Genomic DNA, 22050 nt, shown 5'->3' on the forward strand with positions numbered 1-22050 from the left:
GCCTCTGGCTGCAGCCGCTAAGTGGGACTTCGGAAGCCCTGAAGCACGGACGAAAGAAAAGTTTCGAATACTAGAAGTAAGACGGTCCATAGCGATATTCATATGCTCAATGCAAGAAAAATTTTTGTTTCCTGGGAATTATACCTGGTTCTGCTGGTCCGGTAGGTGATAAATAGCTATCCTATACCCAGAAAGTAACTTTAGTTTTCACAATTTCACAAATTTGTTTTATTTTTACTTCCTGTCAACGCAGTCGTCGGTTAACCTACGGGAGGGGAGTCGCGCGCCCCATCTCTCTGTGAATCTTGTAAACTTTGTTCAGCGTGTTGCCGTACTTTAACTGTGTATCGTATGTTTCCGAGGCGGAGATTGGAAACAAGCTCATCACGTGCCCAGACGAGAGTGAAAAAACCGCCTCAAACTTTACACAGGCTGGACCGTGTACAAGAACAACGGTTGCTTATCTACCGCACGGATTCAGTGCTGGTCTTCCTCACCTTCCTGTCTAGCAAGCTGGCTCGCTTCGCTTTAAGCTATGGGGGTTGGACAAAAATATGGAAACATCGCGAGAAGTGCACGCTTGAACATAAATGCAGACGCTAGCCAAGCCTGCAGGTTGCGCTGTTGTATTTGAGCTCAACGGCACCTGTTCAGTGTCCTCAATACGCTGCAATTATCAGTCGTGGTCAGAACAGTGTTCTGCGTCGTTGTTAGTGCAATACGCGGGAGCTGAGTGAATTAGAGCACGTACATGTCGTTGGTGCTCGTGTGGTGGGTGCTTCCATGACAAAGGGAGCCGAAGTGACTGCTGTTTCAAGAGGCTCCCTATAGGAAAGGAAAGTGGAAAAACATCAGCTGCTAAGTCACAACTCGGACGAAAATGTGTGTTGAACCATCGTGACAGACAGTCATTGAAGAGGATTGTGACGAAAAATAACAGGACGACAGCTGAAAATGTCATTGCAGAAATGAGTGTCGCACTCGAGAGCCCTGTTAGTACCGTAGCAAGACCGAGCGAGCTCCATAAGCAGGGAATTGCAGGGCGTGATGGAATCCCAAACCCACTCATCGCTGGTGCAAAATTCCGTAACAGGAAAACGTCGTGCCGAAGCTGTGAAACCTCGCCTGTAGAGCAGTGGAAGAAAGTCATTTGATCGGATGAGCCTTCTTTCACGTTTCCAGCTTCTGGCGGAATTTACGTTCCAGGAATGAAACATGGCAGGAGTTTTGTGATGATTTGCGCCGCCACGTCGCGGTATTCGCTGGGCCCTGTGGTTACTTTGCAAGGTCGCATTACCGCTAAGGATTACTGGCTAATCAGGTCGGTCCCGAGGTACAGTGTTTCTTATCCAACGGTGACGCTGTGTTCCAAGACGACAGGGCCCCGATCACACAGCTCGCATCGTCCAGGACTGGTTTTGTGAGCGTCGGATCTATCCTGGACACCAAAATTAGCAGACTGGATATTATTTAGCCTTTGTGGTCTGCTTTGGAGAGAAGGATGCTTGATCGCTATCCACCACAGTCATCGATATCTGAAGTGCCACTATTTTGCAGGAATAATAGTATAAGATTCTCTTGAAAACCACACAGGACGTGTATTTATCCATTCCGAGACGACTGAAAGCCGCTTGAATGCCAGGGAGTTTCCTACAGCGTATTACGCATGGTAATGTGTCGCTTTTTTGGTGTTAACAATTTTTGTCCAAACCCTCTGTACTGTAGTAGAGTCGCCGAAAGAAATCCGTGAACCTTGGAGCGCGGTTACCAGTTTCCAGCAGCGAAGCACAATCGGCTGCAGGCCAAAATAATAACCGCCTATAGAACTGCACCGAGGCGTAGAGACGTATACAAAATCGAGTTACGTAGACACGCGAAGCAACCGCGCCCAGCCCGCAGCATCTGTCAGGGATCTTCTTTCGCCGGCTCCACTACAGTAGTTGCAAGAAAACCATTTATCTCACACACACACACACACACACACACACACACACACACACACACACACACACACAAGCGGGCGCTGAATGGTCTCGGTATCGAAGAGACTTTAGGTCGAGAGCATTAGAGGAAGATTACTAGCTTTGTTCTTATAGGTCTCTCTCTCTCTCTCTCTCTCGCTCTTTGCCTCTCTCTCTCTCTCTCTCTCTCTCTCTCTCTCTCTCTCTCTCTCACACACACACACACACACACACACACACACACACATCGGTCGAAGTCTTGTAAAACATTACACCTTTTTACGATCAAAATCGTGCCGGGAAACCATGACTCGTTCAAGTTTTCAAGCTGTTTGAAGAATAATATTACATCCTTTCCGGCGTGGAAATACCATTTAATAGGTTGCGAATTTTAAGTGAAGTGTAAGTGTTGATGATTGCGCTGATAAAAGGGGCAGCTCCTTCGGAACGCGGATTGAATTACTGGCCGACACGCAACAGTGGCGCTCGAGAGGCGAGGGGAATAGCGCGCCTTCCGCCTGCCGGCCAGTGGCTGGTGGCTGGTGGAACCCGGCACCCGGCGGGCGGCTGTGCGGAACGCATCGCATCGCGTCGCGTCGCGTCCGAGGCGGGAATCTCTGAGGGCGCCCTCCGTCGCCGCCTTCACAGCCGCCAGCGGGGTCGCTGACCTTCACCTGCAATCAATACACAGCGGGGCTGCGGGGTGCGGACAGCCACCGCTGACCTACATTTCTCAACCGCGCGCACACCAACCCCCGCCTGGCCGTCTTTTCACAGCTACCGAGCGTATCTTTTACTGTGTTGTTGCGGTGGTCTTCAGCTCGAAGACTGATTTGAAGCTGCTCTCCTCGTTAGTCTATCCTGCGCAAGACTCTTTATCAGCGCGCGCACACACACACACACACACACACACACACACACACACACACACACACACACATTCTATCACAAATTGGGTCACGTTGGGCCCTCCTCAGTTCGATTCAGAACATCATCAGTTATTCGATGTACACAGCTGATCTTCAACGATCTTCTGCAGTACCATGTTCCAAAATGTTCTCTTCTTGTCTCAACTGCTTATGGTCCACGCTTCACTTCCGTATAAGGTTATATTCCAGACGAAACCTTCAGAAAACACTGTCTTATACGATGTTAATAAATTTCTCTTTTTTTTTTGAACGCTTTTCTTGTTATTGCCAGTCTGCACTTGATATAATCATAAGCTAGTTTGTTGCCCAGACAGCAAAACTCGACTACTTTTTGTGTCTCATTTCCCAACACCCTCAGAATAAACTGCTGTAATGCAACTATATTCCATTATTTCTGCTGTACTTCGGTTGATGCTCGTCTTACAACTTCTTTTCAAAACACTATCTACTCCGTTTAGTTACTCTCCCAGTTTCTTCACCATTTGACAGAATTACACTGTCATCGTTTACTTGAAATTCTTTATTTATTCTTCCTGAACTTTAATTCCTTTTCCAAAAACTTGTATTCCAACATCTGAAAAATGAATCACTAGGGGATGGTCCTTGCAATTAGTCGCGTTGCTAATATAATATGAAATACAACGTGGGATAGTATTCGCGTTGAAGTAAGTTAAAGCGTTTGCTTCAGCTCTCTTCGATAGCCAACTAATTCCTATGACGAAGTTTCCTGTTTGCCCCAGAAGCCGACGGAGTCATGGTCTTATAGAACGAAATTCGTATCTCGTTATGAAAAAAGTGAGAATGGTTTTCTGTGTCGCCATGGTCCACACTCCCCCTCTCCCCTCCTAATCACTCTTGACTGATGGCGGGCTGTTACTCTCGAAAAGGCCAGCGCCATTTCTTTTCCCCATTCTTATCGAAGTGAGTTAATGTTATGTCTCGAAGGACCCAGGACTGGGACGAAAGGCGTAATCTGTACAGAGGAAAAACTTTTTCTCAGTTTTCTCTCTCTTCATGATTATTGTTGAGATGGGCACAGTTCTGGTAGAAAGAATATTATGTTTTCGTTGCTTTAAGGTGGCTGTGATTTACAGTTTGTAAATATTTTTAAAAATCATAATTTGCACAATAGCTGTCTGTCACTTTCATATAAAAAAAATTTGTCAGACAACAGAAGATCCTCAACAAAAACGATACCGGTCACAGGACATGTGTCGAATTGTGACAACTTGTATCTAGATCAATCCTAAGACCAACTACACAAAAATCGTGAACTACAGCAAAGAATCCGACACTCACAAACTTGTTATGAGTTGACACTGGTTCTGTAACTGATGTCGTTTTATACCTGAGGATAGTTTGTTGGCGAACCGAAACTGCTTGTTTTTAATAAAAAATTAAGATTAAAAAAACTCCATTCTTATTTAGTTCTCGAAGATACAAGTGAACGTATGTCTCTTACCTAATATTTCGTTTCACAAATGAAGGTTTTGTTCCGAGAGATAAAACTGCAGCTATGGCCACAGAATTAGAGGGTATTTAACGATATCTAATAAAACTATTGTGTTGCTGTCAGGGGTAAAAGAAGAGAGCGATAGCTGTTTTTGGTTGCTGAAATGTTCACAGTTCACTAAAACAGCTGATTCCTTCGTAAAATTATACAGTCCTGGAAATGGAAAAAAGAACACATTGACACCGGTGTGTCAGACCCACCAAACTTGCTCCGGACTCTGCGAGAGGGCTGTACAAGCAATGATCACACGCACGGCACAGCGGACACACCAGGAACCGCGGTGTTGGCCGTCGAATGGCGCTAGCTGCGCAGCATTTGTGCACCGCCGCCGTCAGTGTCAGCCAGTTTGCCGTGGCATACGGAGCTCCATCGCAGTCTTTAACACTGGTAGCATGCCGCGACAGCGTGGACGTGAACCGTATGTGCAGTTGACGGACTTTGAGCGAGGGCATATAGTGGGCATGCGGGAGGCCGGGTGGACGTACCGCCGAATTGCTCAACACGTGGGGCGTGAGGTCTCCACAGTACATCGATGTTGTCGCCAGTGGTCGGCGGAAGGTGCACGTGCCCGTCGACCTGGGACCAGACCGCAGCGACGCACGGATGCACGCCAAGACCGTAGGATCCTACGCAGTGCCGTAGGGGACCGCACCGCCACTTCCCAGCAAATTAGGGACACTGTTGCTCTTGGGGTATCGGCGAGGACCATTCGCAACCGTCTCCATGAAGCTGGGCTACGGTCCCGCACACCGTTAGGCCGTCTTCCGCTCACGCCCCAACATCGTGCAGCCCGCCTCCAGTGGTGTCGCGACAGGCGTGAATGGAGGGACGAATGGAGACGTGTCGTCTTCAGCGATGAGAGTCGCTTCTGCCTTGGTGCCAATGATGGTCGTATGCGTGTTTGGCGCCGTGCAGGTGAGCGCCACAATCAGGACTGCATACGACCGAGGCACACAGGGCCAACACCCGGCATCATGGTGTGGGGAGCGATCTCCTACACTGGCCGTACACCACTGGTGATCGTCGAGGGGACACTGAATAGTGCACGGTACATCCAAACCGTCATCGAACCCATCGTTCTACCATTCCTAGACCGGCAAGGGAACTTGCTGTTCCAACAGGACAATGCACGTCCGCATGTATCCCGTGCCATCCAACGTGCTCTAGAAGGTGTAAGTCAACTACCCTGGCCAGCAAGATCTCCGGATCTGTCCCCCATTGAGCATGTTTGGGACTGGATGAAGCGTCGTCTCACGCGGTCTGCACGTCCAGCACGAACGCTGGTCCAACTGAGGCGCCAGGTGGAAATGGCATGGCAAGCCGTTCCACAGGACTACATCCAGCATCTCTACGATCGTCTCCATGGGAGAATAGCAGCCTGCATTGCTGCGAAAGGTGGATATACACTGTACTAGTGCCGACATTGTGCATGCTCTGTTGCCTGTGTCTATGTGCCTGTGGTTCTGTCAATGTGATCATGTGATGTATCTGACCCCAGGAATGTGTCAATAAAGTTTCCCCTTCCTGGGACAATGAATTCACGGTGTTCTTATTTCAATTTCCAGGAGTGTAAATAAATATTTCATGTGGTTTAAGTCGATACCATCTTTATTAGTTCCTCTACTGTATTTATTATTTTAAAAAGGTTTCCGTTCTTTGATCAGCGGTCGCCTAAAGACGAATCGTTCCCGTGGAGAGACTGAGGAAATGCCGAAATCATAATGTTTTGACCGTCTCGCGAATACCGATGCCAACGATGTGTGGCGTTAGAAAATCTGAGAGCAGAACGAAATCTGAGAGCAGAACGTGACATGGAAGATGTGTCACACGCCAGTGGAAATTGAAACTTTAATTCGTAAACAAACGAGGAGGACAGAACTGTATGCCACAGAAGTAACCGTAGCCGGTTGTCTGACGAAGATCGTGAGTTAGTGACCTCCTTGCCTTTTCGTCACCGGAATTATCGCTTGTCATCTGACAGCTTTGTACAGTGGCTTTAAACTATAGATCAGCTATGGAAGATCCTCTGTATGTTAAGTAGGTACTAATCCGACAATCGATTGAAGTCGTGGTATGTTGAAAGGCATAGATGTTTACGGATGTAAGACCTCGCGGCTTTGTCTTTCGATCTGGGAGTGCACTACTATTAGACGAAGATCTTCAGGGAGGCTGGAACAGTCCCTGTGTTTCATCGTTGACCAACCACGATTAAGCTATCAATAGTTTCATTACATATGTCACCGACGACGTAGCTGTGTCATTGTATAGACAGGTGTTTGCTGATTACGTATGAGCAGTGGTGCGAACGCGTCTGATAGGAATGTTATAGCCAACATATATGTGCACTTACTGTTAGCGTATTCGTAATAATCCTGAGCTGTCGTTATGTCCAGCGGGTTCCCAGACCAAGTAGTTTGGCTCATAAATAACTGCAGGCCCATCAGCTCTTGTCTGCAGTTGCTAGCCAAGTTCATTCTCGACACTGTCATTCGCTTTCTGGGCAGCCTAAACAAATGTATACTTTGACCTTCACTACGCGCATTCCATAGATATTAATTTGAAAACTGTACACAATCCCCTGGTCCGTAATACAAGAACCATCAAGTGCTAAACTTTACTGGGACCCATCCATGTGCTGTTCTTGTTCGCGATATACTTGTAGAGCGGATGTCGGCGACGTCCCCGTGTCAAGTTGGAGACAACCATTGGGATGATGATACGTGGTAACTAATGAACAGATCTTAACTAAATACTTCTTCTAGCCGCAGATATCCAAGTTAATCGTGTTTTGTGAACGACTTCTCCTGTTCAAAAATTCAAATTTGTGTGAAATCTTATGAGACTTAACTACTAAGGTCATCAGTCCCTAAGCTTACACACTACTTAATCTAAATTATCCTAAGGACAAACATACACACCCATGCCCGAGGGAGGACTCGAACCTCCGCCGGGACCAGTCGCACAGTCCATGACTGCAGCGCCTAAGACCACTCGGCTAATCCCGCGCGGCACTTCTCCTGTATGTGTATTCTTTTATTGATATATGCAGCACTTTTGCGCTGTCTGTATTGAGTGACTATTAATGACATCGTATCAAGTGTTGGAAGATATAAATTTTGTTGCGAGTTCGCGAAGCCAACGAATGAGGAAGTGGTCTTGGTTGAGAGGGCAGGCTGATGTGTACCGTAGCGGGAGGTCTCAGCTTGGAAAAGTGATAATCTTATTTTCCATTATTTTCTGTTTACTTGCGTCCAGAATACAGCAGTGTAAATATCAATAACAAAAAACGCCAAAGTGCGTCAAAAAACTTAATAATTACTTATTACTGTGCTTATTTTCCCTTGCAAACAAGGTACTTTTTCCCGGAAATTCAGTATTTTAATGTTGTTGTTACGTTAAATACTCAGTATTTTTGCAGCGGTCGAAACGAATACACCGTTACGTCATTGGCTATACAAATCGGATGTTCCATCACCATAACTTCCCATAATCGCTCGTGGCAGGCATTAACAACATAACCTTCAAGATCAGATTAGATTAGATTTGCTTTCATTCCAATTGATCCGTAGTGAGGAGGTCCTCCAGGACGTAGAACATGTAGTCGGCCCCTCGTAAAGTCTTTACATCACGTCGGCAGGAAACGTATTGTCTTCTTCAGATTACCATTTGTATCTTCATCTTATATCGAGACATGATTAATTTATACGCATAATTTATTGTTCTGATACGACTGTTCTGGCGATTTTAGATTCTCTTATATCTAACCAGGCAATCAACATATGAGGAAAAAACAATCACGACTTATACGGATCATGAGCACGACAATAGAGACAAGTTTCAGGAGGGAGATTTTAGACTATGTGGACTAGCAGCAGCGATTATGACAAAAGTGGTTATATCAACCATCCCTGCTAGCATGAAATATTATAATTTACGACCAGTGCGTCTCAGGAAAAGCCATTAAATGTGAGACAGGTATTATAAAAATAATTTGGAGGACAGAATAGAGACAGGATCGGGAACTGTACTCTAGATGTGATTAGCACCATTTATAAAGTAATAGCTCTGTTTTATACACCTACGTCTTTTTATTGTTCTCCAAGGCGTTTGAGTATGCAACGTCTAAGCTTTTGCAGCATCAAATCTTCTCGTAATTAATTTAATCAGTCTTAATGAATTTCAACTAGATCAGCTTAGTTGTGCAGTTCGATAAACGACGACTGTAGACCATTTGCGGGCGCTTCTCTCTAATAGCGGAACAGAACTCTCTACGGAAGCGAAAACATAAGAAGGTAGGCAGAGATGCACATTTAATCATTATCTGTGACTTTACGTAAGTTCAGTTCGAGGTTATTCATAGAATTTCTGCTTAATATTTTGTTAAAAACTTGATAGTTTCTACCAACTATGGAAGGCGCCAAAATACGAGATGTTACAGCGTGGAAGCGGGAGAGAAAGAGGGACGAGATGAAACACAAATAACAAAAACTAGAAAAAAGAGTGACGTGACTAATTGAGAAATGGAAAGAGCAAGAAACTTAAATGGAAAAAGGCGGGAGCATGCGCTTTACTGTTTGACGGAAAGGAAAACTGTCCACAGCCGTCAACTTCTGCGTAAACATTATGAGAATGTGTTTCAGCTTTGTCATAAAAGCAAGATGGCGTTTAATTGTGCACAGAGTGCAGGGTAGCTTGTTCCGCGACAGCGCGCCTTTACGTGTGGGCCGGAAGCCGGTGCTGTGCGGCAGGGGAATGTCATTCATCGGAGCAGCCGGCGCCTGCCGCCGTGCCTCGCTTAGTCAGGATCACGGGTTAATGCGAACGCCTGTGGTGTGGCTTACTGCACACAATATAAGCACGTCGCTAAGTTTCGTCATGCAGACTACTACGCAGAAAAGATCTAGACTCATCTGTTATTATTATTTACTTCCATTCATGTCAGTGCCTTAAAGCGTTCGGTGATGCCCTGTGTGATCGAGTTTCAACGCCGATTAAAATTAGTCTGTTCAAATCGCCTTTCCCTTGGTATAGTAATGTGAAAGAACCCTTTATTTAAGTATGGAGTATGGTGTGCCTTTACCTCCGTGCGCTTTTAATGTGAGCAAATAACAAAAAATGGGCTGAACTGATCACAGACGCCTGAGTTACCTGGCAAATCCTTATTAGCCTTTGACGAAAGTAAACGAACTTGGCTTAAATTTCACCTTTAAAATAATTTTTCTTCACATTTTAATGTTTCCCTCTGACCAGAGTGCACCGTCAGCTACCGTTACTTTCATGATAACACCTGTCGAATGAGGTGTCGCAGTGTTTAAGACACTGGATTTGCATTCGCCAGGCGCGGCCATTAAAATTTAGGTTTTCTGTGTTTGCTTAAATCGCTTAACGCCAATGCTGCTACGGTTCCTTTGAAAAGGAAGCTGCCGATTTGCTTCTGCATCCTTGTCCAAGCAGAACTTGCTCCGTCTGTAGTGAGTCGGTCGTGGTCGGGACAGCAAACACATTTCTACCTTCTTGTAACAGCTTATCTCTGAAAATACCGCCTTCTGCGTTTGACATCTATTACTGGTGTGTGTACGGTTTACACCAGTCAGTCATAGGAAGACGATGATACTGAGTAGACGAGAAGTGATATACTTAAGCAAAACGATGACATCTGTTCTCTCACTCACCTCACTCAGAGCAAGTTAGAAGCTCCAGTTGTGTGTGTACTATGCGTAGGCTGTTAAGAAAGTTTTGGAATTTGATGCTGCTGGTATACGCCGGTTGGAACTTAAATAGTGGCAACTATTTATTCACAACCGATACAAAAGAGTTACATGTTTGCATCTGTTACTGTCCTTCAAAGTAGTCACCAGCGTTGTGTAGAACCCGTTGCCAGCGATATGGAAGGCATACTATACAGTTAGCAGAGCCTGTTCTGTCGGTGGTGCGGTCTACTGCCTGTCGAATCTCTGGAACAGTTCTGAAGCGAATGCCACGAAGTGGTTCCTTCATCTTAGGAATCAAATCAAAGTCACAAGGACTTAAGTCCGGGGACTATGGTGATCTTCCCAGTCCAATCGACCGAACAGAGCAGCCACAGCTTGCGCTGAATGCGCCCGCGCATTGTCGTGCAAAATGATGTGTGGGTTGCGCAGGAATACTGTGCATTGACGGTCTGCCGTGGAGGAACGTAATGCGTTAGGATAACACCATCACAGTCGTACACGAGGATCACCATAACTTTAGACCGCTCCATTCGCACCATTAACAGAACAGGCTCTGCTAACGGTATACTACGCCCTCGACATCGCTGGCAACGGGTCCTACACAACGCTGGTGACTACTTTGAACGACAGTAACAGGTGCAAACATGTAACTCTTTTGTATCGGATGTGAATAAATAGTTGTCACTATTGAAGTTCCAACCCTCGTAGGTCCACAGATACGCTTTGATCTTAATCTTGTGCGAATCTACCAATTTCTCCATAAGTGGTTTTGGACCACTGTGTTTCTCGGCCACTGACGGTGGATCAGTTGATTCTGGTAAATATCTCCAGAGACTGGATTTGACTGCCATCATCGCTCTGAGAGTTCCATAAGATTCAGTCGCTAGCGCACTTGTGTTCGGACCTGCATGCTTTCTGCGCTGAACGAACTGCTGAACGGCTGTGCGAGCGGATTGATACAGACCCTCCAGACTCTGCATGCCTCTTCGCCAAAACGCGCGCTTGGTATACTACTCTATTATATGCCGTTTACACTGCCGTTAAGTCGTTCGTTGGTCGTGACTTGGGCCTTACTCGTCGGTCGCAATCTGTTAACAGGGTACGGAAAAGTGACGTGACTTTTTAAGAGATAGAGGAGTCGTAGTCTCTGCACTGTCCTAGGTGTCCGCATTAAAGAGAAGGAACTGTCCTGTGTATGTGCCACAGTCTGTAAACGAAACCCAGTTGGAAAATCGGATGTAGCTATGTAAAAAGAAGCAGAAAAAGCGCTAAAAACAGCAGCACCAAGGTGCACGAAGTTGGTGGCGCAAGGCGACACATAGAATGGAACGTGGACCGGTGGCGTCGCGTTTTATTATTATTTTTTTTTTTTTTCACAGAAGGGTGCAGGAATTGTTTGATGCTCGAATGTCGGGTTGAGGCGGTCGGGTACGAGCCCACGTCTGAGGCGTGCCGTCCCGCCAGTTCATCTGGGAGGCGGCTCAGTCGTGTTTTGGCTGAGTGTCATGTGTGGATGTCGGACGCATGCGTAATTTTAGGACAGTGCAGTGGAGTATCTTCGACCCTGTTCTGCAGCCCAGCTGGCAACATTTCGGAAGTGGGTTTGTATTCTGAGAAAATAACCTACGAGGACACCATGTCCATCTCGTAAACAACTTCCTGTAAGAGATTGGATTCGGCCGAATGGACTGGCGTGCGGTGTCTGCCGACACGAACCCTGTTCAACATAATTGCGACCAGTTGAAACTTACAGTGTGTCATTGCAGGAATTAATAGTGAATTCACACGAGAGGAAGACATCGTCTATCAGAAGTTGGGCCACTCAAAATAGTCCGAGAACCTATTCTCAGAGACAGGTCAGCGTTGTCATCCACTAGTTATCGAGAAGAGACCACTTCGTGTTAACATGAAAAAAGTACACTTCACGTATACAAAAGCGGTTGGGTGGCAGGTGCTCCATGAGAGCAACATGTACAGCTGAAAACCGTAAAATGTGGAACACTCTAGAGGAGGCTTTCATCCAGCAGCAGATATAAAATAACTGACGACACGATGACGACGAACATTGAACGAAGTGAGTTTTACAACACTGAACGCCGACTTGCCTTTCTAATTTCCTACAGGTGCGGTTGCGTTCTGGCAGCACGTTTCACCGCCCACTTCATTATCATTTTAGTGGCGCTTACGTCATCATAGACGTAACGTTACTCTCGACAGTCATATAGATGAACGTAATCTCCCATCTTTGAATAACTCATACTGTAAAACTACTTCGCTGCGTATGATGTGTAGTTGTTAGATGGAGAAGCTGCATTTTTTCTTCCTTCGGACATAAAAGAGGCGCTGAGACGCTGCTCGGGGGCCCTGGTGGGCACTCTGGGTGCAGGTGCGGGCCGGCTCGTGTCGAGTGATCTCGTCCCCGCGCGGTCGAGTGCGTAGGCGCCGTACCCGCGTGACACAGCCTCCCCATTCCTCACCCCAAACATTCCTGGCGCCTTGCCCTGCGGGCCTGCTGGCGTCCGACCAACCTGCGTCGCGACGCCGTGGCAGCCAGCATCCCAGAGGGGGGATGGGGGGGGGGGGGGGGGGGAAGAAGAAGTTGGCCGTAACGCCGTCGAGCAACGTCGCCGCACTGTGGCCAGACGGAATTGCAAGTAATTGCTGGTGACTACCCTGCCATCAATGCATCGGTGTATGTTTGTGCTGAGTAGCCGGTTGCGAGGAATAAAAACTAGTGGCGGGTTACAATAAACAACACTGGATTGCGTAATAACAGATTAAAATCTGTGAATCATCCCGAAGGCGAGCGATATTTTAATAATATTCATTTGTACTGGTTTTAAATTTTAGAGATGTTTTTAGATATTCTTCCTTTTCTTCCGTACAGAGTTTATATGGACATTTTGAACTGATAAAAGAGTAGTGGGTGGCATATGCCCCTCCTGAGACTTTGCGGTCGCAGCCTGACTATCACTGTGCTGGCCGCTTGACTGAAGTTTTAAGTGGTTTTCCTCTCTGTCTCGTAATTGTAGGAGTTGCTGTCAAAAAAAAAAAAAAAAAAAAAGGTTCAAATGGCTCTGAGCACTATGGGACTTAACATCTATGGTCATCAGTCCCCTAGAACTTAGAAGTACTTAAACCTAACTAGCCTAAGGACATCACACACATCCGTGCCCGAGGCAGGATTCGAACCTGCGACCGTAGCAGTCGCGCGGCCCCGGACTGAGCGCCTAGAACCGCTAGACCACCGCGGCCGGCTAGTTGCTGTCATCTTGTTTGTTCGGATCTGGCAAAAATCGTCGAAGAAACATACAGCGGCAGACGCATGGCCGGCTTATGATTTGTATTAAGATATTTCCATTTACACTGAAGCGCCAAAGAAACGTATTCAAATACAGAGATACGCAAACAGGCAGAATACGGCGCTACGGTCGGCAGTGCCTATTAAGACGACAAGTGTCTGGCGCAGTTGTTAGATCGGTTACTGCTGCTACAATGGCAGGTTATCGAGATTTGAGTGAGTCTGAACATCATGTTGATGACTGGAAACATGTTGCCTGGTCGGACGACTCTCGTTTATAGAGACAACCTCATGAATCCATGGACACTGCAAGTCAGTAGGAGACTGTTCAAGCTGGTGGAAGCTCTGTGGTATTGTGAGGCGTGTGCAGTTGGAGTGACATGGGACGCCTTATACGTCTAGTACTATTCTGACAGGTGACACGCACGTAACTCGCCTGCATCCATTCATGCCCATTGTGCCGACGGACTTGGGCTATTCCAGCCGGACAATGCGACACCCCATACGTCCAGAATTGTTACAGAGTGGCTCCAGGAACTCTCTTCTGAGTTTATACACTTCCGCTGGCCGCGAAACTCCCCAGACATGAACATTATTGAGCATATCTGGGATGCTTTGCAACGCGCTATTCATAAGAGATCTCCACCCCCTCGTACTCTTACAGATTTATGGTTAGCCCTGCAGGATTCATGGTGTCGAATCCCTCCAGCTCTACTTCAGACATTAGTTGAGCACATGCCACGTCGTGTTGCGGCACTTCTGAGTTCTCGCGGGGTCCTTACACGACATTAGGCAGGTGTACCAGTTTCTTTGGCTCTTCAGTGTATATATAGAGCATGTCGCAGCGTTCACAGTTCTCTCCTGAATGCCGGTTGCAAAGCATAATTTCTTCCCACCATCGCCTTCGTCTAGATATTCTATACATAAATGTCTAGCCCATTGTTGCACAGTGACCATTGTGTTGTAAAATCTCTCACTGACTTGACTTCACTTTGCAAAGGACAAATAATGATCGCAATTATTGGTATCTCTAAATTATATTTGTGGTCATTGCGAATTGTTAACATCGTATGGATTCATTGAGCTTAAAACATATTTTCTTAGAGAATTTACGCCAATTTACTAGAAGAGCAAACTCCAGTTCTGGAACAATTGTAAATTTTGCGGGCTGTGCTACAACGCCTCTTCCAAGCGAATCATCGTCACGTTCAATAAAAGGGCATCCTGGCGAAAATATACGAATGATACCCTCACCGTGTAGCATGGTGTCCGCCAACTGAATGGTTTGGAACAACCATTGACGATGTCATCTCTGTTCCTGCGAGCCTTTACGAGACAGTTTCGGATGACATGGAGGTCGGGTACGTCCGTCAGTGTTGATATTTTTCCCCTGACATTCACGCATGAATGTTCCCTTCTCCAAACACAATCGCGTCGATTGGTAGCGTGATACAAAATTGCAGTTGTCAGACATCAAACACTACACTGTTACGTGAGTCCGTAACAAGAAAGTTCCTCTGCCCATTGTTTTCGCCTTGTCAGAGCGATACACATCCATGGGTCAACGTGCGTAGAGACCCTTTCAAGAAGGAGCTTGCAGACTTTATTTTTTTTTAACAATTTCTACTATGACTCTTCAACCATTTAACAGAGGACCTGACTTAATATTGACATACCACAGCAGTGATTAGGCTAGTTGCTATTTTTCGTTGGTAGTAATTATCTCTTTGTGTGGATACTTACACCACACGACATCCAGTTTGTCCTCTTAGTGTTTACACGCCCACTATAGCTGTGTTGCCCCACGAGCCTCACAGTGCGTCTTAATTATTCTCAATGCTGTTCTCTTCACTGTTAAGGACCAGTAGCGAAGAGCAATTCATTACCGAACTGTAGGAAGCACTGTTTTTTCCATGATACCTTCAACTCACAGCAGGATCCCGGTTACGTGTGTGTGTGTGTGTGTGTGTGTGTGTGTGTGTGTGTGTGTGTGTGTGCGCGCGCGCGCGCGTGTGTTTGTGCGCGCGCGTGCGTGCGCAGGATGCGTTCACTGCCACGTCTCAGACAGACTGCATTCCATCGCGGCACTGTCGCCTGGTCACGCCATACAAAACTGCGACACGTAATGGTCCAAGAAGCTGTATCTTTGTGGCTTCTCTAGCGATACCTGAGATAAATAATCTGTAGGAAAAAGGGAAAAAGCATATTCTATTAAGGTGCTTTTAAATATTTTTTGAAACTCGTGATTCGACCCAACAGCTATATGTCACTTCTGTGTTAAAACTACCAGTTTGAATCAAACAACAGACCATTCTCGTGTATTAAGAACAACATTAAGCCCAATTAAAGCACATGCGCCCATACATAATCTAGATACCGGTATAAACGACCGTGTTTGGACGCTTGATCTGTATTTAATATCATCCTTAATTCTTGAGGATAGTCAGACTGAACGAAACTGATATGTGACCTACAGTTGTGCCAAATCATGATTTCTAAGAAAGAACACACTATATTCTTTCTTCTAGATTCATGCCCGACGCAGAAATCACACTATATTCCGACGGCATTTGGCTCACAGTAACCATTTGCCGCTTATTTAATGAAAGGGTGTTGAGTTCCTTTTCCAGCAAAGACGTATGGTGTGTGTGTGTTCCGAGAGTGGGAGAGAGCAGGTGTTGGTAGTGTGTGGTAATGATAGTTTTCCCAGGGTTTTTTCGCTTACCCCTACCTAGTTGTCGAAAATCCGAAAAATATATGTGGAGAAGTGGTGAGGAGTCATAATAGTTTATCCGGTGAATGGGAACTATGAAAGACTACTTCGCCATCTGGAAAGCAGGGACATAACAATTCCGACTGATCTAAAAAGATTAAATGGACACACTCCATTTCACCTCAGATGTATTGAGAAATGTTGCCATTGTTTACGGAATTGAAAGCGAATCTGCTGGAATTTTGTGTCGTGTTCCGGTTTCCATACTTTTGAAAGTGTTTTTACGTTTATGTAATTATGAATAGCAGCCAAAAGAACGTTAGCCTACTAATTCTCTGTTACTCGCGGGAAATTCGTGTTATTATACAACATGAGGCGGTAGATGAGGTGCTTCGATTGACAGCTGCATTATTCTTGCAGAGTAAGCATCTTCTAGCGTTACGTGTTCGTTTGGATATCTGTGAAACTGATGCTCCCATTACGGTGTTGTCACCTAGTCTGTGTCCGCCTCCGTAGCACAGCGGTAGTGTTACCGCCTACGCAAGGGGGCCCGGGTTCGATTTCCGGCAGAGGACTGGGTGTTGTGTGATTTTCATCACTGACACGCAAGTCGCCGAAGTGGCGTCAAATAAACAGCTAGTTTTGTGCATTACATATCCTGTTGACAGAATTGTCCTTATTTCTTAATAACGCATGGAATGTTAAAGACATTCCTCTCTCAGCTCTCTCGTTTCCCCCAATAAATCTGTGTATGAAGTGATCGGTTAAGAACATAAAATACGTTTAGAATGAACAGTGTATCACTTCCAAGATGTCATTCTACATGTTTAGGAAATGAAAAGCACTATACATAACGTTGCTTATAAAATATCAAATATTAAGTTACTGCGCATATTTAGAAGCATGTAGACTTGAAAATTGTTCCAGTTTGAATTTATCGAAGTGAAGTAGCAGGAAGAATGCAAGGTGATATGCATTCTACTGTTGCACAAATGAATGTTGTGTACATAATGTATAAAAAGGGAAGTAAGGAAGATGTCTCTGACTATAGACCAATATCATTAATTCCCACTTTTAGCAAGACGTTCGAAAGAATTATCCCGTCTGAGCTAAGTGCCTTTTTTGCAAAACACAAACTGCTTGTAGACTCACAGCATTGCTTCAGAAAAAAGCTAAACACAACCACAGCAGCTACACAATTCTCCCATGAAGTGTACCGTCTGTTGGACCAGAGAATGGAGACTGCAACTATACTTTTAGGCCTCCAAAATCACTCGGCAATGTAAACCATAGGTTATGTCTAAAATAACTGAAGTCGTATCATATCGGGGGTCCATCTATGACCGTTCTAGCCACATACCTACTGAATCGTAAACAATGCCATAAACTTTTAATCCACCAACGAAACAGTAATACACAGTGTACCTCATCGTTCAATACTTGGTCCCTTTCTCTTCCTATATGTTGCACATTATTGCACAACCCAGTTAATCCCACATAAGAAGCTGTGCAGGAGGAAAGAGTAGAAGAAAGGTTTATGGAAGAATATGAGCTTGGTAGTGGGAATGAGAGAGGAGAAAGACTAATAGACTTCTACAATAAATTTCAGCTAGTAATAGAGAATATTCTATTCAAGAACTAGAAGAGGAGAGATACGGGAAGACTTCAGTTGTATTACATCATTGTCAGGCAAAGATTCCGAAATCAGGTATTGGATTGTAAGTCCAGGAGCAGGCACAGACTCAGATTACCATTTAGTAATAATGGAAGAGTTGGCTGAAGTTTAAGAGATGAGTCAAAAAGGAACAATGTGTAAAAAAGTAGGATATGGAAATGGTAAGGAATGAAGACATATGTTTGAAGGTCTCTAGATTATAGGTACTGTGTTAGTAAATAGCTGAGTAGATAGTTCTGGACATCTCGAAAATGAGCACTCACAGAAGCTGGCAAGAAGAACAGAGGTACAAGGCAGGTAACTGCAAAGAAACCACAGTTGGTTGGTTAGTTTCATGCTCATTTTGCATGATAGACCGTAATGATGTGGAACGAGTCCTTTTAAATACATATTGATTGCAAATTAATTTGTACATAGCATTACATTCTGGACATTTCTAAGTTTTTTTAATAGAAGAAAAACTTGATGTTGGTCGACGAAGGAAGAAAGCACAAAAAATTTCAAGAAAATTCAGGAATACAGTAATACAAGTCACTGAGCAATGGAATAAATAAGACTGTAGGGAAGATAAGACGAAATGGCTGTATGACAGATGTGAAGAAATCAAAAATGAAGTGATTGTCAGAAGGACTGACTCAGCATATACAAAAGTCAAAACAACCTTAGGTGAAATTAGAAGCAACATCAGTAACATTAAGAGTGCTATGGGAATTCCACTGTTGAATGCAGAGGATAGAGCAGTTGGGTGGGAAGAGTACAATGAAAACTTCCGTGAAGGGGAGGACTTGTGTGATGATGTGATAGAAGAAAAAACAGGAGTCAGTATGGAAGAGATAGGGGATCCAGTGTTAAAATCAGAATTTAAAAGAGCTTTGGAAGACTTAATATCAAATAAGTCAGTAGGGATAGATAACATTCCATCAGAATTTCTAAAAATCATCTGTGGAAGTGGCAACAAAGCAACATGTGCGGTGGTGAGTAGAATGTATGAACTGGCGATATACCATCAGACTTCTGGAAAAACTCACACACACTGTTCTGAAGATTCCAAGAGCCATTAAGTGCGAGAATTATCACACAGTCAGCTTAACAGCCTGTGCATCCTAGCTGGTGTCAAGAATAATACAGAAGAATGGGAAAGGAAATGGGGAATCTGTTAGGTGACAACGCATTTAGTTTGGCTTTAGGAAAGGTAAAGGCACCAGAGTGGCAGTTACGACATTGCACTTGCTAATGGAATCAAGACTGAAGAAAAATCAAGACACATTCATAGGATTTGTCAACCTGGAAAAACGGCTTGACAATGTAAAAGGGAGCAATTTTTTCGAAATTCTGAGAAAATATGGTTAATTATGGGGAAAGGGTAATAAACAACATATACAAAAACCAAGACAGAACAATATGAGTGAAAGACAAAGTGCTTACATTAAAAAGTGTTAAGACAGGATGTAGTCTTTTGCCACTACTGTTCGATCTATACATCAAAGAAGCAATGACGGACATAAAAGAAAGGTTCAACAGTGAGATTAAAATTCAGAGTGAAAGAATATCAGTGATAAGATACACTGATAACATCGCTGTCCTCAGTGAAACTGAAAAAGAATTACAGAATCTGCTGAATGGAATGGAGTCTAATGAGTACAGAATATGGATTGACAGTAACTCGAAGAAAGAGAAGTAATGAGAAGTAGCAGAAACGAGAACAGCAAGGAACTCAACATCATAATTGGTGATTATGGAAGAGATGAAGTTAAGGAATTCTGCTACCTAGGCAGCAACATTTACCCATGTTGGACGGAGCAAGGAGGACATAAAAAGCAGACTGGCACTAACGAATAGGGCATTTCTAGCCAAGAGAGGTCTGTTGGTATCAAACATCGGCCTTCATTTGAGGAAGAAATTTCTGAGAATGCACGTTTGTAGCATAGCATTTTATGGTAGTGAAACATGGACTGTGGGAAAACCAGAACAGAAGAGAATGGAAGCATTTGAGATATGGTGCTACAGAAGAATGTTGAAAATTAGGTGGACTAATAAGGTATGGTATAAGGAGGTTCTCCACAGAATCAATGGGGAAAATAGTATAAGGAAAACAGTGACAAGAAGAGGGGATGGGATGATAGCACATCTGTTAAGAAATCAGGGAATAACTTCCATGATACTAGAGGAAGCTTCATATGATAGAAATTGTAGAGGAAGACAGAGTGTAGAATATATCAAGCAAATAATTGAGGATGTAGGTTACAAGTGCTACGCTGAATCAGTCAGCCTTACCTATTACTATACTAATACTTTTTGTTCTCTTTATCTCATATTGGCTTGTCACAATTATATCACTTCAGCATTAAGGCTTTCTTATTGAGTCCATATGGCACCCTTAACTTATCCATATTAATGGCTCCCTCTAGGGTTGTGGATTCCAACCAAAAATCCTAAATACCACTTTTATTTCAAAGTTGCAACAGTTATTTTTAAAGAGTGGTCATTGTAATTATATAGATCAATATGTGCATGTGTTACCTTATTGTAACAATATATAAAGAGGATAGTTAGTACTCACTGTATAGTGGAGATGCTGCATTGCAGAAAGGCACAACAAAACGACTGTTGGAAATTTAGCTTTTGACCAACAAGGCCTTTGTCAAAAGTAGATAATATACACATACGCACACACTCACGCAAACGCAACTCACACGCACATTACCACAGTCTCTGGCAGCTAGAGCCTTTCTGCTACTCAGCATCTCTGCTATATGGTGAGTGCAACTATCTCATTTTCATGTACTGTTACATTCCATCCTGGAGTTTTCATTGTTACCTTATTGTGCTGTTTCTGATCACTTATCTTTCATTTTCTGTCACCATACAGGCAATACTTGATGTGTTTTGTGTTTCTTGTTTCAGATTTAATGTTGATGCTCTGCTAGTCAGTCTCACCAGACAACAACCCAGTTTCTTATTGGTATTTTCTGTTGATAAAATCATACACAACTTGTCTCAACCATGGGGAGAAAGAAAATTCAAATCTCACGAATCACAGATGAGCGAAATAGGCAGGTCAGTATTTTACTCTCATTTTGTATATTAGATTTTTTAAGTTGCTTTTTGAAATGCGACCAAGTAAGGTTGTGCTGTGGTTATGACACTGGACTCATATTTAGCAGGAGTGATATTCAAATTCCCATCTGGCCATATTGCTTGTAACTTTCCCTAACTCGCTCAATGTGCATGTCAAATAGTCCTCTAAGGTAAGGGTAGAGTTGGTTCCTTATTTATTTGTATCAAGCTTAGCTGCTGTGCCATATGTTATGCTACCTACATCTAATCTTAAAAAAATATTTGTCTAAACTGAGCAGGTACTAGCTATTTCTTTCAGAAACCCCAATACAACTTCCACAACATATATTTATAGACCTCTGCATATCATTATGAGGAAACCATTCCTGTTCAACTGCAACTGACACTGAGCTGCTGGATAGCAATTTTATCCACACACTATGTTTGATGGACTCCCATTTGAATAAAGTCTTTCCATTGTAATGCCAAACTTAAAAGAGTAAATTGATGAATATCTACATAGGAATCTCTTTTTACTCTCTCAGTGAATTTCTAATGTAAACATTTCTCCATTTTAGTTTGGAAATGGTATGCTGTACATGCGATTTTTGTTAGCACCACTTTGTAAATGAATACTATAGCTTACATTATTAGCGATTTTTGTTAGCACCACTTTGTAAATGAATAGTATAGCTTACATTATTAATGAAATTTTTATGCTTAGTTTACTGATGTACCTTTAACTTCAACAGTTCTATAACTTATAATGTGCAATAACCATAATGTATGATTTACTCTGTAGTAAGTGCTCAAGTCTGTAACTGTTAGCATATTTTATTCATCCCTCCCTCTCTCCCCCCCCCCTCCCCCCTCCCTCTCTCTCTCTCTCTCTCTCTCTCTCTCTCTCTCTCTCTCTCTCTCTCTCCTAAAAAGACACATAACCTGTCCATATCTGTCAGTTCTTTTGTTTAGTGGATCAACAGAACAGGAACAAATAAATTTTATGTTTCTATCTATATTGACCAGAGCAATTAACTTTTAAAAATTGCAGTATCTCTTCTGTATAAATATCTCCCTCTAAATATATCGCTTCCATGTCATATTGTTGGATGATTATTTCACTGGTAAATATTACATCCATTGGTGAATCCAAATTTTTGCTGTGAGAGTATAACAAATGTTCTGTATTT

At 43.9% G+C, this 22050-nt stretch overlaps 1 protein-coding gene across 8 annotated transcripts in view; it reads left to right on the forward strand.

The window, feature by feature from the left end:
- The window catches only part of LOC126484374 (myocyte-specific enhancer factor 2), an 890132-nt gene that overhangs the window by 854328 nt on the left and 13754 nt on the right, over window positions 1-22050 (forward strand). For all 8 annotated transcript variants that reach the window (XM_050107861.1, XM_050107853.1, XM_050107854.1 and 5 more), the window contains one exon: window positions 20708-20860. In XM_050107861.1, coding sequence (XP_049963818.1) covers window positions 20807-20860 — 54 coding nt within the window. In that variant the 5' untranslated portion in view covers window positions 20708-20806. The remainder of the gene's footprint in view (window positions 1-20707; window positions 20861-22050) is intronic.

The sequence above is a fragment of the Schistocerca serialis genome, chromosome 6, assembly GCF_023864345.2.
Source record: "Schistocerca serialis cubense isolate TAMUIC-IGC-003099 chromosome 6, iqSchSeri2.2, whole genome shotgun sequence".
Lineage (NCBI taxonomy): Eukaryota > Metazoa > Arthropoda > Insecta > Orthoptera > Acrididae > Schistocerca > Schistocerca serialis.